At 33.5% G+C, this 21,867-nt stretch overlaps 1 protein-coding gene across 6 annotated transcripts in view; it reads left to right on the top strand.

The window, feature by feature from the left end:
• Positions 1 to 21,867, top strand: part of ntrk2a (neurotrophic tyrosine kinase, receptor, type 2a) — a 91,044-nt gene that overhangs the window by 41,376 nt on the left and 27,801 nt on the right. For all 6 annotated transcript variants that reach the window (XM_069187333.1, XM_015363584.2, XM_069187334.1 and 3 more), the window contains one exon: positions 15,864 to 16,052. In XM_069187333.1, the coding sequence (XP_069043434.1) occupies positions 15,864 to 16,052 (189 nt within the window). The remainder of the gene's footprint in view (positions 1 to 15,863; positions 16,053 to 21,867) is intronic.

A 21,867-nucleotide genomic window follows, 5' to 3' on the forward strand; every position in this document is an offset into this window, starting at 1 on the left:
CTGAAACTAAATTAACCTAGCTTGAACCTAGGCTCCTAAGTGCCTTTGAGTTTCCCAGTCTAAAATACAGGACAACTACTCTGACTCGGTATGCTTGAAACACTGTTTTCTAAAATAAACAAACAGATCTTCTCCACACTCATGGACCGTTGGCCACAACAGCGTTTGTTTCTCAGATCAGTTGCTTCTCTGGTCCTAAGTCTTCAACTATTCAAATTCCTCTACCAGTCCTAAGTTTGCACCATTTCTGAAGCAGTCCTGTAGCATCATCAGTAGAGTTGCCTTCTCTCACCTTGCACTTTCCAATAGACTCACTTTACCAATTCAGTAGTAGATTTACATAGAAACAGGACACATTGGCTAACACAGTTTTTGAGTAGTGTTCTTTTTTACAAAAAAGTAAAAAAAATGGATTATGCTTCAGGGAAACCACAGTTCTTTGAGGATAATGCCCCTTGCAGCTTCACAATGCATAGAGACACACATTTGTTACTTTCTAATGTTGATGTTAAAGTTTTATGGAGCAGAGTTTTCAACTCTAAACTTGCTGAAATATTTTAACAAGGATGTTGTGTAAATGAAATCAGATGAAAATCTTTTGTGTTTTTGTTGGCATGTCATCCAGAACTACCGTGCTCATTGTAAATTTTGGAAGAAATAAAAAATAAACAATACTCATTTATTTATTTAGTTTCTTACATAGTGTTAATACTCCTGCTGTGACAGTTAATTTTCAGTTATTGTTTATATCAAATGGAACATACCACAATACAATATGCACTTGATATCCTTAAACACATTTTTTATGCTTACGTATCGTGAAAGATTGTACCATTGTCACAGGGGTTGAAGGTATAAAGTGAAACAATTTTATGAATTTGACGTGACATTACTGAAAACATGAAATGTCTTTATCTTTCATTCACCTAATTAATGACTTAATCACTTACCATTTTTTCAGATTTTTTGAAGGATAGTTCTCTAGTGCCATGAATGCTTTGAATGCTCAGCACATTTTTTTATTCAGCATTTTGCAGCAAATGGTACAAGAACGAAGACACATACATTTTCTGTGTTATACCTGTATGTGTCTGGAAAAAACATTTGATGACGGACTCACATAAAACAGAATGCAAAGAAAACAGTTTGTTGAATTTGAATTACTTTATTAAAGTAACTGTAATACTGTATGCTGACAAAACAATCCTAGAAAAAAAAACATTGAAAGTATTCCTCTCTCAGTTTGGTTATTATTTCCATAGATGTAGATACATCATTGTGCCACCAGTAAAGAAACTGGCAGCTGATCATTCCATACTGGAATGATTACTCCTCAGCACTGAATTAACCTCTACTTGTCCCTTTTTTTAGATAGAGCCATGTGTCCCTTTTTGGATAACAGTACATGACAACACATATTAATTTCCAATCTCAAAGTCAAAGGCTGAGGCAACATGGTTGCCCTAATCATTTATTAGTGCCAATACATTGTGCAGCTAGTATGAGCTGCTGGTGTCAAGTTCTTATAAAAGGTGTGTCGTTCATTACAAAGTGTGAGCAAGCTATATGACATGCATATATTTTTTAATACTAGTGTTTCTGCAATGCTATACATTCAGATCATTTTACTGTATTGGCATCTTCACTTTAATGTTGTGTATAAAGGTATCAGGCACTCCATTTTACATGTCAATCATAACGCAAAATGTGACCAGACATTCAAGAGACCTGGTCTCAGTCCAATTCTCAATCTTTGTGGGCCACATTGCTTCTGCTTTGGTGCTTTACTCTATGGTTAATTTTTTATTTCATTCGTCATAATTACAATATTTTTAGTAGATTACAGTTTAAACAGACTTTAAAGAGACTTAAAGAGGTTCTCCAGATACCAGTATTGAGGCGACCAATGTTTTTAAATGGAAAACTCCAATAGTGGCAGTGGTGTACACTGGGCTATGAATGTAACCTGATAGCTTTTAACAAAAATGATCAGTTAAACCTATGAAATCCACTGAATTTACAGAAAGTTATTTTAGTAGACCAGTAATGGAAAAGAAAAATATTTGACCAACAGTGAAATGGAAAACAAGCTAATTAGGTGCCCTTGAATTGTACTCATGTATTATACTATAATATATAATATAATTGTACTTATATTCATGATTCAGATAGTTACCCTACAGAATAGATAGAGAAATCATGTTTACAGCTGAAGCACCGTAAGATGTATGTTATTTAGATTCTTAATGAAAATAAAAAAATCAGATTTGGTAATTGATGGAAAAAAGTAAAGTACAGTAGAGTAATGACATAAACAATTTGATTAGATAAACTGAATGATTATTCTACACAGACGTTAGAGGATTTGCTTCCTGCAGATTTCTGTTTAAGCTAATAAAGTGTTAAAAAAGAAATATAGTGGTGACAAAGTAATAACAGAAGCAATAAAGAATTGCCAGGTTTATGTACATTAGATCTTGAGGTAAGGACATTTCATTTAATTAAATGTACTGCATGCCTCAGCAGTAAATTAAAAAGGCACAATCTGTTTTATGTTTATGTTGGACAAGACTATGGGTACACCCAGCTGTGAGATAATCTGTATGTGCTGCTCTTTAATTGAGTGCATACTTTAAAAAGTAATTAGTAGGACTCATGTGTTTAGATGTGCTTAGACAATTTTAAAAAGCAGAGGGGAGAGGCACTTGTTTTATATTTTGACACAAAAAAATGATTTCATGTTTCATTTCACCCTTCCTTATTTTGAAATATTATTTTACCTGCAAATCCTTATTTCATTTATTTGTTCATTTATGTTCTGTCTGTGTCTCTTTTAGGTTTTGTTTTGTTTCATAACACTCCAGTGGATGGTTTGATGAAATAAACAATGAGAGGGCCCTAATGCACTGGGTGGTTGGAACTGTAAGCTGCACACTAGAGAGAGGACGTGCTGTTTTAAATGTTGGTCATGTGTATTGTATTTGTGTGTCATTTTGAATTAATATTTTTTTTTATCTTTTTTATTTTGCACAATAAAAAGGGCCTACAGTTCTTCTGATACTCAGTGGCATTAATCAATATTTTAATGAAAACGTTTAACTGGGGTAGTATGTAAAATCAAAAGCATTTTTTATTCATTCATTATATAATTATCTGTATGTCATATTACATATTTCACTCTTTTCTACTGAAGCCAATTTGTTTCAGTAAGGGTGAAATGTGGTGATTTGATCAGGTGAGAACTCTTCTGCAAACTGGCTTTGTTACAGACAACCGGCAAAACATTTCAAAAGGATACATTTGATTCTGCTGTGCCTGCTAGGGTTGTTTTTTTTCAAGTAACAGAGTTGTTAATGCTTGCTTCTCAGCTTTTTTTCTCGGTCCCAGACAATTGCTAGGCCAAGGCTAGGATATGTGAGAGGTGGATACTGCAGACTGAATAGAGAAACAGTGTTGGTGGCATCAGAGCTACAGCTGTTGTTTGAGAAACAGCAGCAGTAAGAGACTCCTGATAGAAAGGTAACCCTTAGTATGCAGAGGAAGAATTCCAAAAACTAATGACATGTTTAATGCATTTTACTATGGATAAAGTATGTCTGTGAAATAGTTAATTACAAATGCATGTTGGGGAAAAAACTGGACAGTTTACTTGACCATGCTATTTCTCTTTCTCAATCCCTTCGGGATCAATAAAGTCTTATCTCTATCTATCTAAAGGTAGGCCCTTTGTGTCTGTTGTGTTACATGCTGCAAAGTCAGTAACTATACTGTAAGTTAATTGTAACAAATACCAGTTTTAAATTATCCATATTATTCATATTAAGATGGGAGGCCAGTATCTCCCACCACAGTAATAATCACAAAATTCATAATGGGCTACAATTAGAGCAACTTCAAATATTAGGCAAACATCTATATGTAGTTCTAAGGAAAAAATTGTATGTAGCTTAGTCAATTTCTTTGTGATTTCATGAAAAAATGTTCTGGTTTTAAATGTGCTTCAGAGTGATAATGCCATTTTCTTAATCCACATGGGTGACAACTCAGGTGGGACAGGAAAAGCAGGCAGAATCATTTTGAGGCTCTGGTCTGGACTGAAAATGGGGATTAAGATAATAGAGATTAATATACCAAAATCAAAATCTTTAAATTGCATTTATTCTTCTCTTCTTTTTCCTTCCTCGTTTTTTTTCATCTTTAATTTTTGTTAGCATTAATTGAAGAGTATGAAACAAAACTGGAACATAAAATAAGTTGTACTATCATTTGTAATGGTCATTGTCTAATCACTGTATACTTCAAAACAAAGATCATTCTTCTCAGTGCAGTTTCCTAACCAGTGTAAAGATGGCTGTAGTGTGTAACAGTATTTACTGTAACATAACGTAAGAACAAATGGGACATACAGTAATAAAGCTTATGAAGGAGAGGGGACCATTTGGTAGTTAAAGGCGAATTGATCCAAGAATGTCATCCAGCTGTTTCTTGAAGATGATACCCTGGCGTCGTTCAGCAATATGACTAGGTACCTTGTTTCACACGCCCACAACCTTTGGGGCAAATAAGTGCCTCCTGTTCTCAGTTTTAAAAACATTGATTCCAGTAATGTTGTCTAGTTTGTGTTTCACTGAGGTTCTGACTCTGTGTAAAGTGTAGCATCTGTGGAAACATAAAAAACTCCTGTTGGGAGCACCTCAGTGGATGTGGTCTCATAAATCACAAAGTAGCAACATTTGGCTAGTGCATTTTGTGCAGAATCAAAGAAATGAGGATGCTTAGGGCTCTCTAAAAAGGATGTTTACAAGCAAATTACTTAACAAAGCAAATTTTACTTTAATAAGGTGTTAACCGAGTTGCCCATTTTTGTGGTTGGCCATTATGGCTGGAAAAGAAAAAAAAGAAAAGTTCCTGATTTCATATTTCTGTCATTTCTGTGTTTTCCTGCAAACAAAGGACCAGTTAAATGTGTTAATTCCAGGATGCACCAAACTAGTTTTGCTTCTTAAATGAATTTATATACTACCCTTTTAAATGATGAGTAACTGAAGACGAAGGCTCTTTGAATAATAATGTGAAATGTCACATGCAAGCATATCCATTTTAACATTCACAGTGCCTATATTAACAAAAGCTGTAAATCATGAATTGTGTATGCTGGTTAAGAGAAGATATTTCCTAGGGTACAAGAGTGTACAGATACAACCATCATCATTTAACAGCTGGATCTGTGAATACGCATTTGTGTACTTACAGTATAATTACGTCACTGTCTTTTGTCTTATGATGTACTGTATTAAGCAATTTTCTTTTCTTTATGTTGAGCTTTGGACCAAGGGAACAACATATAAAAAAAATTGTCTAAAACCTAATGATATATGACCTAATAAATTAAATATTGCTTTTGGATTTGAATCTGAAAAAGATTAATTCACTTTATGCTGTTTTGCTCTGTCTCTAAGCTACTACTATTAAATACATTGTTATACTTTCAGGAAGCCAAATAATAGCTTACTTCTTGAACATTAGAAATTTCAAATAAGAAACATTTATTTCTCCTTTTTTGTAGTATTTCAATACTCCCTACAGTTATATTTTTTAAAATATGAATTTATAGCAGTTGACAGTAGCCTGAGATGCAGGATTACTGGTCATTACAATAAAACCCAAGAACGCAAACTGCATAAATATGAGTCTTTTTACTGAAAAATAATATAATTACTTGTTTGAAAATAGACAAAAAGAGAAAAATAATTAAACAGTAGATTATTTTAATATTGAAATTAATTTGTATATCACTTGAGACTTGTAAATAATGAAATTTGATTTTCTGTAGTCCCGTCATATTAAGAGATATTGTTTTGTGTTTCATAATTCTAACAACAGACTGCATTTGCAACTGTAGTTTCAGTTAAGAAAGTTGTCCTTATGATGTGTCTAAGAAAAATATACAGTATACCGCAGTTATTTGTGTGTGTATAGGTTCAAAACTAATTCAATTGAATACTTACATCTTTAAACTAGCTTTAACTAATTTCAGCTGGAATCATGGTTTACTAAATGTTGTAGTTTCCTACTGTCTGAAGTAAAGAGGAATCATTATTATTATTTTAATATATGTTTACATATTTTTTTGTTTCAGTACCATGATTCTTCTCTTATAAAATGTAATTAGATAATTTAGTCATTTGTGTAAGTGTAAAACGTACAGTAAATCATAGGAAATGTATGTGGATAACATCAACAAAGGTGTACATACTGTAGAGCCCATATCAAGAGGCAAATCAATGAAACAACCAGATCATTGAAAGATATTAGGTACTTTATGACACAAAAAAAATGAGACAGTTTAAGGTTTTCCTCTAAAATGTAATAAATCAGAGTTTTGTAATTGATTGTATTCTAAAATAAGAATTTATAGTTCTAATGTAATTTATATAAAGTATAATGTATAGCCCTTAACCAAATCTTTCTGGCCCTTTCTTTTTAAAAAGGGAAGCCTGCAGAATGATGTTGTAGAGAGATTTGTTCAAAAAGAATACACTCCTTTACTTATTTTAGGCAACATTTAAAAAGTAATTTTTGAGGGCTTTATTGTGTCTAGCAGTTATGGGTTTAATCAATACTGTAGTTTGCACCTTCAGATCCAAATGCCTTACAATGCAAACTGTCCTATATATATTTACTGACATAATTCAAATATTATTACAAAACACAATTAAAAACATAAGATTATTGAAAAATAAATTAACCTAACTCAAATATTTAACCGTGAAATCATTAGCACCAGGAACTGTTTATTTTAACACTGAATGTTTAACTTTATTCTAATGAGCAAAAATGGGATGAACTTTTCCACAGTTTTCTACTGTGTAACATTCTTGGCAAATGCTGTTTAGCTCTATATTTTTATACCCATATGTAAAAGTAATTGCCGCAAAGATTTGTAAACATTTTTCTTCGAAACTAATAAAACATGTCTATAAAAAAACATCTATTTTTTTTGTATGTCTCTGTTGCAGTATGTTATGGGTGTGTGTGTTTAAAAATTCTCTTTGTGTTTAGCATATTTGTGATGTCTAAACATGTTACAAATGTAAAATATCAAATCTGCTGCTGTAGGAATATGTTCTTCGCTCAATGGATGTGATTCCTTTATTTGTATGGTATTAATTTCCTTGATCCTCTTAAAAGCACATTGGGCTTCATAGCGATTAATGTTTGGTTAACAATGCTGTTTTTTGAGAATAAAATACCCACTCTTATTTCACTCTGTTATGTGATTAATGGCAGATATTATATTTATTTGCAAAGCCATTCCTTGGCTTGTATTGTAAAGAGTTCCTATTGTCGCATATATTTTTCCCTGTTCTTGTTATTGCGTGTAGTGTGATGGGCTGTTAGATTGGACAGTCACAAAATTAGGGAATAGACAGTGGCTCTGCTTGAAGGTGCAGCAATTATCTGAAAATCACTTGATTTTTTTTCCGTTCAAATAAAATGGAAAGTGAAAAATATTTTTACGTTGTTTCTACTGTATACAATGTATTGTTACAGGGCAGCAAAGGCAAACCTACATGGATAGAGGGTTCTTAAAAGCCATATAAATGGTTAAATATCTTTACCAGTTTATTGGAGAGATGTGTGAGTTAAGTGTGTGTGAGTTATTAGCACACATTTGCACGTGCGAACCAAGCTACACTGCTGCATTATATCCAGTATACCGTAACTCCAGAGTGAGCAGACTATATACCTCATACACAACTTTGATAAGACCAGTGCCATTGCTATACCTGAATCTAATATAGTGATGCAATCAATATGACTAGAATTTATTAGATATTTTTTCTCATTTAATTTCTAACCAACCCTATGCCTTATTAAATGTGTTCTACATTGTTACACAGTATTACAGAACTACACTAATGAAATTATGGATTTGCAATGTGAATGTTTGAAAACAACAGCTACAGTAATTAAGTAATTAAGGTGTGTACAGTATATGCATCCAGTACTGATCTTATCTTTTGTGCAGATTACATACTGTAAGTATTATCACATAAATGATGAGCAGGACTTTGTGTAAACCTGACTTCCTGTTAACATTGTGGTAAAATATTTTTCCTCCAGAAGTAAAAGACAGATTGATGCAGGTACTGGAGTCCATGAGCTTCACAGTGTGCTTCTGAAAGGGCAGTGTGATCGATTAATAGTGTGTCAGCTTCCTTTTAACCTACTGTGAGAAAGAAACAATTGAAGAGCCCTATGTAGAGTCTTAAAGAAACAGAACCACTAATTATGTACTGTTGGTTCAAGCGGTATATATAAATCTATGTTTTAGCATTCAGATTATCTAAAACTCCTGCTTAGGAGCATCAGAACTGATTTCCGAACCATGACATTAGTCATTTTTGGAGAAATAATTTCAAATTAATTGATAATTGAATGAAAAAAGTTTTTTCTTCTCTTGAGATTGTTAGTCCTTGACATACATGATTCTCAGTAATTTATAGCTTTTTATAGTTCACATACACAACAAATATATACACTAGAAACTATGATGTGATAATAGTGGGAAGTGGTTATTTTTGGCATATTGTTTTCTATTTTAGCTCATCAACCTGTGGTGATCAAAGGTACTGTATAGCACTGCCTCTACAGTTTGTGTCAAATCTGTGGTATGTTTGATTGCCAGTAATGATCACCAATAAATTTGTCATCAAACCATGTACAGGTCATGGTGCGCAGACTGCTGCTGGCGTAAATGTGTCTATCAAATGCTGCTCTTGTGGGCAGTTTTACAGCTAGAATTTATGCAGCAGTTCCAGGATTTTCCTAACTCTAAGTAATTAGAGTTTAATGAATGAAATTGCTTGCAATAATGGCAGGTTGCTAATTAATGTGGGGTTGGAGGAAAGGAATGTGGAGCGTTACTCTGGGGAAGTGAGTAGCAATTCCATATGAAAACCATTCCGAAACTATCTTGGGATGTTGTTACGATTATCATCAATTTGAAAACATGCATTACTCTTAGTACTCGAATTGGTGCATCTCACCAACAATATTAATATATTCAAGTTAGCATTCACAGGTTAGTATCAGTACCATTAATGTGATTATAACGGTGTGCTGAGGGTTAAAAGGTCAGTGCTACATGCAGGACAGAGCTGTCACTGTGTCATGTCTCAAAAAGATAGGCAGGTCCATGACATTAATAAGCAAATTGCTTGTTAATTAAAAAAAATGCTTCTTCAATTAAAAAAAATACTTTCTTAATTAATTTCACACCCAGAGTATGGAGACAAGAAGACAATAAGATATATTGCTTTACTTGCCCTCCTGGGGATGAATAAAGTATTTTGAATTCTATAAATCTGAAGATGGAACCACTCCAAGCTATGCTCTGTAATTTTAAACAAAACTATATTTTTTAAATGAAAGTAATAACATTATAATGAATGCAACTCCAAAAGGCTTACATTGTCTTGCCAATTCGCTTACACGCTTGGGTTAGGCTGTAAATATTGCTTACATAATTGAAATCCTGTGACAGGTTGGGTATTCTATTTTCTTCATGTTGCTTATTGGAGTGCCCTCTTTAATGGTCAACACTAATTTGTTATTCTAAACAAAATCAATAGTTCACATCCTTTCTTACCTTAAATTGTCTGCAGTGTTTAAAATATTAAACGGCTATGTTACTGATCATGGGGCAGGGTGAGGCACTTTTACAATAAGGAAAATGCAAATCTGGCTGTTTATGTGAAAGGATCAGTTGGAATTGATTACAGATGATCAACATGTTGCTACCAGTAGCCTGATTAGTTCTGGTCTATATAGAAAAAAAGAAATTAAGAAGCACTGTAGCAAGGTTGAAAAGGTTAGTATCTGTATTTACAGCATGTACAGATGTTTCACACTTTTCTACAAGTCACGAAAAGAATCACTGATTAAGGTGAGTAAAAATGAAATGTTGGTAAAAATGCATCTCATTTAATGTTTCAACATATTGTGTTACAATGTTATCATTGTATGAATTTATCTTAAAATTTGATATTATTATGTAATATTAAAATATAGTACTATGGCAATTAAGTTAGCGTTCATGTGGGTTTTTTACAAGGGACTGCAGTTTCCTCTCATCTCCAAATTATACGGTGGTTCGGTTACTCTGTGTCTCCAAATTGTCTCTGCGTATGTAAACTTTGCAATAGACTGGAATCCTATCAGTAGCATGATTTGTCTTTGCAGCCTCTGCTTCTAGTGCTTCTAGGATAGACTCTAAGTTGCTGTGAATTTAAAAGCATTTTCTTTACTCAGTTTCAGGTCCATAGCATTACTGTTTTTTTTATGTCTTTATTTCTGAATTTCATACCCTCTTCCATTCTTGGAAGAGTCAGAGGAATGCAGAACATAGTGCGCCATGAGTAGAGTGAAGTGGCTCTTGGAGAATTTCGGCATCTCTCAGTAAATCGTTCAGCTGTTCAATAAAATACAAATAAAATATCGAGTCAGCATTGCCAAACCATGAATACACATTCAGGAAATATGTTTTACCTATAGTCTTTGCAGGTTCATTTGAGAATTATAAGTTTGTACAGAGATTTATACAATTGTATATCTCCTAAAACAAATTATATATACAGTAGAGAGAGAGAATTAATGTATTATTCAGTAGGAATAACAGCACCAAAGAATTTAAACTTATTGAAAGGTTTATCGAGTGTTTTAGTTCACAATAAAATTTGGCTTAACCCACTTGTCCACAGGACATGCAGACTGGGGAGTGACCAAGAATCAGTTGGAGAGGTCGAAATGCAAAACGTTGTACCGCATGTGAGGGACAGGAGGACAGTACATACAGTATTTATAATAGTTTATTTGAGGAAATGACGTCAAGAGTGATTACAAATTACTGACAGCTGAGGTTGATTGAACTTCATCCCTCTCAAGCTTTAGTTATAAACTTCATTTTGTTCTTCATTAATTAATTATGTGTTCACATATTAACTAATTATTGACAATTATTACTACTTACGAATTAAAATTTTTGCTAATTATTGATTTAAAAGGAAACCATAAGATGTTTAAAATGCTCTAAAGTAAAAAAAAGGGAAATTATTATCATTCAGTGAATTTGAAATGGGATTTTAAGGATATTGAGATTTAAGGATATACAGTAAGAGTCATTGTAATTGCTGGCAATGAAATCCAGCAGTAGAGCTCTGCACCTGCCATCCCTGCTGACTGGCTGTTGAAGAACATAACTGCCAACAGTGGAAATATGGAATGGTACAAGCAGGTTTATAAAACAGTCTTCAAAAAGCACCAGTTAAATAAACTCTGCAGAGCATTTTTTTATTTCTGATATCAAAATAAGTTTTGAGTCATTCTAAAAGGTGAAATGAAGGAAAGTATTTTTAAGAGGGAATAAAGTGCTCTGATAATTTTTTTGGCAAGCCTACTGATATGGTAAGCAAGAAACAAATTATAATTGCCATAAAAAGTATTCATTTGTATTGACTTTTAGTTAATTGAATGCTGAAAGTTATATATTGGGTGTTTTTTATTGCATAATTAAAACATTTTGGTTAATTCTATTATCTTAATGTTGAGTGTAACATTAATAACCAAATCCTATTTTCTAATTAATCAAATATGTACTGTATCTGTTATTTAATCTATTATCTATTAGTTCATAAATACAACATTTAAATATAAGCACATGTTTTGTGAATAAAATACTGTATCTTTTATTTTACACTGCTGAAAACAAAATATATGTATCTTGAAACTAAAATTAGAGTACAATTACTAATCTTCAGTTCTTTCCTGTCTTATCTGAAATAAAGATGAAAATCAATATAATATGACAGAGGCCATTACCCCCTTTCAATATGACTATAAGACGCAATTAGATGACCCCACTTAATCAAAGGGGCAGACTACATAAGGCACTCTTTAAAATACTAATATCAGAGTCCTATGATGGTTAAGTGTCTCATGGAGAAAATTCCACAGTATCTTGTCTGTAAGCATCTACTGTACCTGTGCAATGAATCAAATCCCTGTAATTACTATTTCACACAAGGCTTTAACCATCTATTAAGTTACATAATTTCCATACTATGTTGTGAAAGCTGAATTACTTAACAGACTTAAAAGTTGTATTGAGAGCTTAAACCAGCAGATTGCCAGGAATGGAGATTAAGGTATTACTTTTTTCACACTATTAGCAAATATGATCATTGTTTTTACTATCTTATACTGTGTGAACAAGCAAGTCAATAATTTTGCGTTTGTACTGTACATCTTTGTGGAATTCATACAAGAGGTTTTCTCTAAAAAAAGGGCATGATATTTCTGTCAAAATATATTTTACTGAGGTTAGCAGAATGCTTGTATCTTTACTGTTTCATGGATTCTTAATTAGGAATTCTCATTTGCTGCATTGTTGAACCATACAGTATATAAGCTATATAAAACGGTCTTTAAAAGCAGATTATGATGCTACCTTGATCCACACACACAGCTGTTGCTTGTGACTGTGCTGCTGACTCCCTTGTGATTTAATTATCCCTGGCCTTGACCAAACCAAAGAGGGAAGGCATAGTGGGTCAAGTTTTTTTAAGATGAACACCAGTTCATAGCTATCAATAAACATTACCATCAGTGCTCAATTTCCATTAATGCTTGATAATGCAATCCAGGTGTAGCTTCCTGTAATATTTGATACATTTAACGTATTTTCATATACAGTATTTATTAACACAAGATCTGTTAAGTAATGGGTTATGTGTTATGAGAAGAGAAGCAGAAGATGCTATGTGTACTGGTCAAATGAAAATAAAGCAGTTTATAAAACACAGCATGTCACTAAGCTTCAATAATTACTACATTGGAAACTACAGTAGAGTGGAATTTCATTTTCAAATACTGTATGTTCTACTATGTAAGATGACAATTTACACATTCACTAAAACGTGTTTAAATAATTTTGCATTTATGTGGTTTACATGTAAGAGGGACCCAGTTCATTCACCACTGTTATGGGGCCCCAGTACACAACCTAGAAAATTACTTCACTAATTTGAATTAAGGGGGGCAGGGCAGATTGTACAAAATGGAATTTAGCCAAGAAACTGAGATTAACTCCCCCTCCCTTTCAAGCAGTCAAGAAATAAGTTTAACGTCTCATCCAAAGGCTGGTGCTGGTTTTGAAAATTGTGCTCCTGAGGGAAGAGCAACACCTACTGGATCACCAGCACCCCTTTAAGCAACACCATGGCTTCCCATGGAGGCTCCACGCCAATAGTGACCAGGTCTAGCTTTGCATAGTTTAAAAAATCTGACAAGATCGGGCTACAAGGTGCCAGCACTGCTGTCCAAACCCTGCACGCTCAAAATATCAGTGAAAGGATCAAAAACACTATCTACAATGGGGATAAAACAAAACAAACTAGGGCACTGTTGTTGTATTGATAAGATTGTACTATGTTTATATTAACATATTGCATATACTGTACTGTTGATTAATAATTTATTAATATTTTGATATTGCTCTCTAAATAATAGTGCAGTGCATGTAATGTGATTTGGATTGTTCATGTCATTGTTCCAAAGCTCTTCAGACTAGATTCACAGCAGGCTGTGTGTTGTAAGTGTAAAGAAACAGGATAGCTACATGTTGAAATCTTTACAACAGGATCTCACTTCCTAAAGTAAAATTAAAATACAATTTGCAAATTAAATGTACAGGGATTGAAAGTTTCAATCTCTGAAGCTCTAGTCAGAACAGGCAGGAGCAACAGCTGGGTCTCATCTACATCACATTTTCTGTAATTCTGACTAATATTTTCTGTGCAGGCAGCTACTGAAAGGAAAACAATCTACAAATACAGTTTACCATCATTTAGAAATGTTTATGGTTTCACAGTGCTGTTTACATAATTCTTTAAATTGATCTTACTTCAGCATGATTTTTTATTACATTAAAGCCGGGACATTTCTGATTGTGTTTATTTCAATTTTCATTTGCAATCCATTTGTGTATGGTGAGGGAATACCACAGAACATGCAGATCTTAGACCTTGTGGTCTGTGACTTTGTTGGATACATACTGTACTGTTGGATGAAAAATTGAATGGAAAATTCTTAAACATAAGGTAGTTCTATTCATTACCAGTGCCAAATGTTTATTCAGGGTCATTACATTAAGGTTTTCTCTTTATTTTCAGTTTCCTTTGCATTATTTTTTGTAAAGCAAATACATATTTTAAGAGATTTTTTGACAAAGTATTGACGGCAGAATTTCTTTATTGTTGGAATGTGAGCCTCAGAAGACATTCACAATTATTGAGTTTTTCTGAACAATTATGAGTTTAACTCACCAAATATTCAATCAGACCAAAATACTGTACTTAAATAGGTGATGGCATAAATGTCACAGTAAAATACTGTTGTGTATTATGTATTTAACAGTAACAGTAAGACCAAATAAGACGATTTGTTTATTGCTATTCTTACTTTGCTTATTGCAGAAAATTCATGTGCATAATGAAATTGATCTCTCTGAGTAAAGGATGGTCAACAATAGTTAAAATATTATCTTAAAATGTTCATTAAAGCAACAGTGGGAGAAAATGTAGAGCAAAATCTACAAAAATACTTATGGACACAGAATAAAAATGTGCTTTTCCAATTTACAAAACCTACATTTTTTAGTAATCTCTAAGTCATTTACTTCAGTACTCAATTCTCACATTAACTTTATGGAAATTTGGCAATAAGCACATTTCTGAAAAAACATTTAAACTGATTTTGCAGATACCATATTTATAGTCAGTCTTAATGAGCAACACATTTCACAGTTGGAAAATGTCAGATTAAAACCTTGTTAATGGATCATCATTATAACTGCAGAGTTTTCCAAAAAATAAATGTTTCAGGATATGTAAAAGAGTTGAGATACAGTGCATGCATTTTATGAGCATTTTGACACTGGATGAAAGAAAGGAGGTAGAAAGTAATAGTTCTTGTATAAGGTTTTGAATGACATAGTTTGTGCACTGACTTTCTCATGCAAAGACTTACTGTAATTGTCAGTTTATGATGTTATTTTTGAGCCATTTCCATTAATCTAGCCTTTTGGCTTCTTTTAGAATGTATGCATTCTTAAATCTCCTAAATTTACTGTATATTGCACTATATCACTGCTTGCATTGACTTCCGTGCTGTGATTTATTTTTGGACACTTCAAGGGAACTTTTCTGTCTTTGAACTGGTGAAAACAGAGCATAAACTGAATAGCCTGTAGCTGATTATATAACACTGAATTGTCTCTCGTGAGTCTTGCTGAAAAGGCAAACAGGACACGGTTTTCTTTTTTACTGTATGTATTCTTTTCAACACACACGTACTACTAAATACTACTATATACAGTATTCATATTATTCCAGAGAGCCTAAATCTATCATTATGATGAGATGAACATGGTGATTTATTATTATTATTATTATTAGACAAACATTTTATGTTTATGTATATCCATTCGATAACTTCCATAAAGGGGGTCCAAGATTATGGTTGGTGTTTTTAGGGAAGATATAACTACAATTAAAATGATCTGGAAAACTAATACCAATAACACACCATATTTCAATATCACTTTTTTTAAGGTACCTGTTTAGTTTCAAACGTATTTAGCTTTCTTTTCTCCTTCAGCTATGTATGCTCAGTTAGAATGCAAAGACCCAGTCAATGCAGACACTGTTTTGTTTATGGGATACTGTAAATCACAATGAGCATTTGGTCCGAAATACGGCTGGATAAACGATGAGTCAGAGGCCCATTTGTCTCTGTTTCAGGGCCTTCTTCTGTGATCAGCAATGACGATGACTCTGCAAGTCCCCTTCATCACGTGTCAAATGGCAGCAACACTCCCTCTTCTTCAGAGATCGGTCCTGATGCTGTCATCATTGGAATGACGAAGATTCCCGTGATCGAAAATCCTCAGTATTTCAGGAGCACCAGCAGTTTACTCAAGTCTGATACCTGTGAGTATGAGTTTTTCATGTGTGCTTCTCCTCACCTAAAGTCAATGTACACTCCTGATACTGATCTTCTACTGAGCTGAGCAGTTGTGTTGAGGGTTTGTGGTATGCCGCATGCCAGCAATTTAGATTTCAACTCTTCGGCACTGGTAAGACTTTTAATTGAGGCTTTGCAAAGCTCCCCATAGATGGATTGACATTTCTTCTACTTCACTATATTTATTTACAGGGGATGCCCAAGAACATGTGGAACTCTTACTAGAATTTCATTAGTGAAGATTAGGTATGGCAGGAGCTTAAGGAGACATAACTATGCACTTTAAGATGATTGCTTTTAAAGACACTACAGTATATATACAATAAAATGTTTATTATTGTTGTTGTCGTTGCTGCTGCTGTTGACTCCATATCTTCAATACCTGGTATTTTTCCTGAGAGTTCCCAGGCACCATATTAGGTACTTCACTTACTCTTGCATGACTGTTACCATAGTAACTTTACTGCTACTGCCATAGTGATGACATTGGAATGTCTGCTAAGCCTTGTGTTCCTGAGCTAGGTAGAATGAGTGGCACTTTTTATTATTTCTTTTCAGACCCCAGGTCTTGATTACTCTGATCAGTCTATCAGAGCAGTTAAAGATTTACAGTAAGAAAAGCCGTTCAAAACAGTACGTATTCTGATTGCTGCCTCTTTCAAATGCCAATAAAGAACACACTGTACCTGAGTCATTTTGAAAACGACTTTCAATTTTCCCTCTCTAGACATGTATGATTATATTCAGACATAAGCTGCGCATGAACTATAACCACATCAGAATTCATCATGCTTGAGAAAAAGCTGCTAGGCTGTTAAACATTAAACATTTAGATTCCAGTACATTCACTAGGTGTACAGTTAATACAATATTGTTATATAAAATATTTTGATTTGAAAACAACATATAACTGAAATGTAGGTGCAGGAGGGACCATATTTGATAGTTCTATTGTGACAATTGTGTTCTATTGTGGCAAGAAAAAATCTGTTAACGTAATTATTTTGTATTTGAAGACTTTTCTTTATATCACACTCATAAACAGTACAGATCAAGACTACATTAAAAAAACTGTTTTCAGTTTAAATAACTGAATATGAATGTTTTTCCCCATTTGCTATATTAACGGTTACCATGGAATTAAACTGTAACCGTTTTGCACATTGTGCCTTATAGTCTACTTTCCTTTCACACCCTTTTAAACTTCTGTTTTTTTTTAAAGGCCAGCAATTGCTTTTCTTCAGAGCTTTCAGTTTCTCAGGTCAGATTTCTCTGCTTTCCTTTACGGCTAATCTGGTAATCACCAGTGTTACAAAAACTTAAGCCCTGTTGACAGCATGTTCTCCATGGCTTCATTCGACATTCATTTCAAAGGCTGTTGGTTATTTTTCTTAGACATAACAGTCATTGCTTTACTGCTTTGAAAGGTGCTGATGCAATCTGTTTTTCCCACCCGTAGGAAAGGATAACTCTTCTCGGATGTCTGAAAGTATTACTTGTTGGTGGCCTTTAATAATATTTGTGTAAATTAATAAACTGAATAACAAATTTTAAAAAACGAATTAATCTCAATACTAAAATGAGATATTAACAGTTGTTTTTAGTGATATTATTGACAAATAAATGGTTTTGTCTTTCTCATTCAAATTAAAGTCAATGTTGAAGGTTCTTCATTCTGTATATTAAACCCTAGGCGTTTCGCTTTGAGAGCCTTGTGTCTTCCTGATAGCATTTTTTAGATGTGTGCATGAATCTGGAGAGCAAAAGGAGTCTTGAGTATTTAACCTTAAACTTGTTTTGAAAATATTTTCCCCTCTCACCCAATTAAATTGTGACTGCTCATCATCAACACTGGGATGTTTCATCCTTTGTAACATGCCTTGTCTTGTTTAGCTTCTAGAGGTGTCAACATCATTCTTTCACTTACCTTAGGAACAAGGTTAAAAATGTTCAGCAGATTTTTTTTTTTAAATGTACATAGCTTTTATTTGCTTTTTGGGGGGCAAAAGTGCAATTCAAGCCCATGCTGAATATAAATATGAATATGTGGGAATTGTTTTCAAATTTTAAACATTTTAATTGATTTCACAAGGAGATCCAGACTTAAGCCAATAGGAAAACAATGTAAATCCACAAGGCTAAAATATCTGTAATCAGAGAAAAATTGTATAAATGTTCACTGTGTTAATGTGTTAAGTATTTATTATATGTGAACATTTAAAACTCAGTTTCTGAATAAACACCAATGGATGCAAGACATCAGTGGATATACATGTTATATAAAACCTGCTGTCTCACAGTTCTTGAGTTTGATACTGAACTAGAGCAGCTCCTGTGCGGTGTTTGTATATTTTCCCTGTATCTGCATGAGTTTTCTCTAGTTGCCCTGTTTCTCCCCACCAGAGACATACTGGTTAGCTTGATTTGTGATTCTAAATTGTCCCTGTGTGCATATAGAGTACATGTGACCTGATAGATTAAGTTCCCTTCCAGACGTATCCCAGCCTCATATACTATGATTTGGGGATTTAAGTGTTTTAATTTAATCAATAGATTGACGATACGTTTTGCAATGTGACACAAAAGTATTTACCAATTCTCATTCTTAATGTAGATATAACCTTTCTAGAGTAAATGGTTATGGGTAGATATTGAGGGTGGTAGAGTAGGGTTTCTGCTCCTCATTGCTGTTTCTATATCATCTCAATAAAAGTAAATATCTCATTTATCTGTAGTTTTCAGATACTACAGTAACACCAGAATGGGCAGCTTTTATCCAAAGTATTCTATCTGACTGAAACTGATTTAACCTAACATTCGTGACATTGTTGTGGAGTCAGGTGGCTCACCTGTACATAAAACTGTCATTTGAAACTGGAAATACTGCAGCATCGTACAAAGAAAACAAAATAAAGTTTATAAAAGAATGTGTGTAGGCTGTACATGACAAATGCCTGAAGGACGTCAGGCAAGATATTATAAATATTGCACCTGGACTTGATTAGTTTTTTGGAATGTTTTAAAATAAAAAAAAGCTGTTGATGTGTCAGTTCCGTGGAATTCTTGTGGTAAGTATTAATTTAAGGTTTGTAATTTTTTAACACTATGATTACAAACCCAAGTTTAAAACAAATTAGCATTACATTTAAACACTTTTTTTCCCGTGTTGCTTCATTACTTGTACAGCTTACCTTTCCAAAACCATTCAAATACAATGGCCATTGTGCATGCACACAGGAGTATGGCTGTCATTAATTCTACATTTTCTAAACTGTCTGATGTTTGCTCTTTTTATAGGTTAAGGTCTGTAATCCAGAGTTTATTATGAGTTTGCGTATGGGTCATGTCAGTAGCCAGTTCAGTTTAAAGAGTTGTACACAACAGACAGAACGAGGATTGAGCTGGACTGTGACAAACAATTGAAAGTTCTGGGCAAGTGCAGGCTTACAGTGACATCAGTGATGGCTGCTCTGCTCCTCCAGTCTCTGTTAACCTTCCTGTCAGCTGCTGTGGATCATGGTGAATGTCTCTGCAGGTGGGTGTACTGGAGGAGCATTACTGCAAGTCTCATTCTCTCCTGAGCAGGAGAAGCTGATGCTAACTCCCTAGTGATCCTAGAAAGCCACGACATATACAGAAATAATTGGTGATTCCAAACTGGGTGAACAAAGTCCTTTATAATTTGTAATTGATTTGGTTCCATATGATAGTCCTGTCATTTTGTGGTGCGTTTGCTTATAAGTAAATGATTCTTAACAAATTTCCACTCAGCATACAATCTCTACAAAACAGATGGTCTATTCTTACATTTCAGGAACTGTAGTAAGTTCTTTTTTTAATTAACACTTTTCTCCACCTCATTATTTTTCTGGTGCTTTTCATGATTCTCTGGAAGAGCATTTCTACAATATCTAGATGGTTTTATTACTGATAATCAGACTAAAACTGAATTTGAACAACTTGCCTGAAAAAATCTTTGGTTTCCATTTAATATATTTGGTAGTGAAACTTGGAAGAACAATTTTTAATTTGTTTTGTAGTTTTTCAAGTCTTTTAAGTTTGAAAAATGTGCCAAGTAATATTACCAACATTTTGTACTCTCCATAATATCATTCATTTATTTATTTCCAATGTAATTGCTTAATTAATTTCTTCTGATTTATTTTCTTCTTTTAATTACTGAAATAAATGTTATATTATTTAAATTCAGCAACAAGCATGGAACCTGTTTCTTCAGTGACGAGCCAGGGATGTTGGGAATATGTCAAGTCATAAAGTAAAATATACTATATTCCTGGCATTGGTAGATTTCTTCATATCACTCTCATATTCAGAAATATTTTTAGAGTTTTTGTTCACATCCTCTTTCCAATTAAATATTGTACAGTGCCTACAGAAATTCTACACACCCTTTCCAATCTAACATTTTTTTGTTTGTAACAACCTGATATCAAGACTCATTAAATTAAAATGTATTTTACCTATTATTTACACAATATAACACATAACATTCAAGAGAAAACAAATGAGTGTACTTTCTGAAAAGTAATTACAAGTACAAACTTAGAAAAATGGGTTGGATAAGTGTACACACCCCTGAGTTAGTACTTGCTGGAAGCACATATTGCTTGAATTACAGACATACAGTACTTCTTGGCAGTGTTTGCCCATTCCTCCTTACACAACTGTTCAAGCTCAGTTATATTGTGAGGACATCATTGATGGACTACAACCTTCGCTAGTCCACAGATTTTCAATTCAGGGTGTGACTTTCTATAGCCATTGCGTGTATAGTTTTGTGCTGTTAACATGCAAGTACCTCTTTAGCCTAGCTCCTTGATATATTTTAGGATATATCCCATGAAGTTCTTAATTATGTTTCTTTTAAATTTCAGTTTTTAATTCTCTTTCTACACTATATATATATCTTTAAGAATATCTCTTTGCGAGAATGAAAGAAGTAGTTTGGAGCTTTTTCGTGGGATGCCATTTTCACATCTATTTAGAATTGTAGGATTTTTTCTAAGATTCATTTTTAAGAGATGATAGAAAATATTTTCAGTGGTAAAGACTTTCAAATTATGTTTGGGCTTACAATTGCAGTCGTTATGCATTTTATGGTGTTCCATGCAAATACGTGATAAATTAATGCACTGGATCTCAAATTTAAGGCAGGCTATTTTTGAGTTGATTTGTTCTCTATAGCAAATACTGACCCTCAGAAAGCTTAAAATGTACTAGAAAGATCCAGATATAAAGAATATTTTATGTACCATTTTGAAAAGAGCATAATGTATTTAAATGACATTTTAGCACATAACTTCAAATTTGAAGTAGAATAACCACTGTCTCATAATATATGTCTGTTATATATTTTGCTGTGACAGCTTCTTAATTTAGTTTGCCAGAGTGGCTTCAAAAGGTCTCTGCAGCATTTAGTGCTGACCAGGATCTCTGACCGTAATTAAGGAAATTACAGGTCATGTCTGCTGAGCATTGGAACTCTGACTCCATGCTAGCTGTTGATATGACTTCTGTGCCTTTAAACTGGAGTTTATTGCCCCTGTAAATAATATAAATGGAAGGCCCAGACCTAGTGGCACTCTATTAATGTCATAATTACCAAATTGCACAAGTCTTTTGGGAGGGGATGAAATCAATAAGAACATTTGAGAGATTGATTTTGTTAGAAGATGTATTATTAGTTTAAGATTTTAACACTTTTTACAGATATTTTTGTGGTGTGCTGCTAATGTGCTCACAATGTACAGTAAAATGGTG

This window comes from Lepisosteus oculatus, chromosome 3 (genome assembly GCF_040954835.1).
Source record: "Lepisosteus oculatus isolate fLepOcu1 chromosome 3, fLepOcu1.hap2, whole genome shotgun sequence".
NCBI classification, from domain to species: domain Eukaryota; kingdom Metazoa; phylum Chordata; class Actinopteri; order Semionotiformes; family Lepisosteidae; genus Lepisosteus; species Lepisosteus oculatus.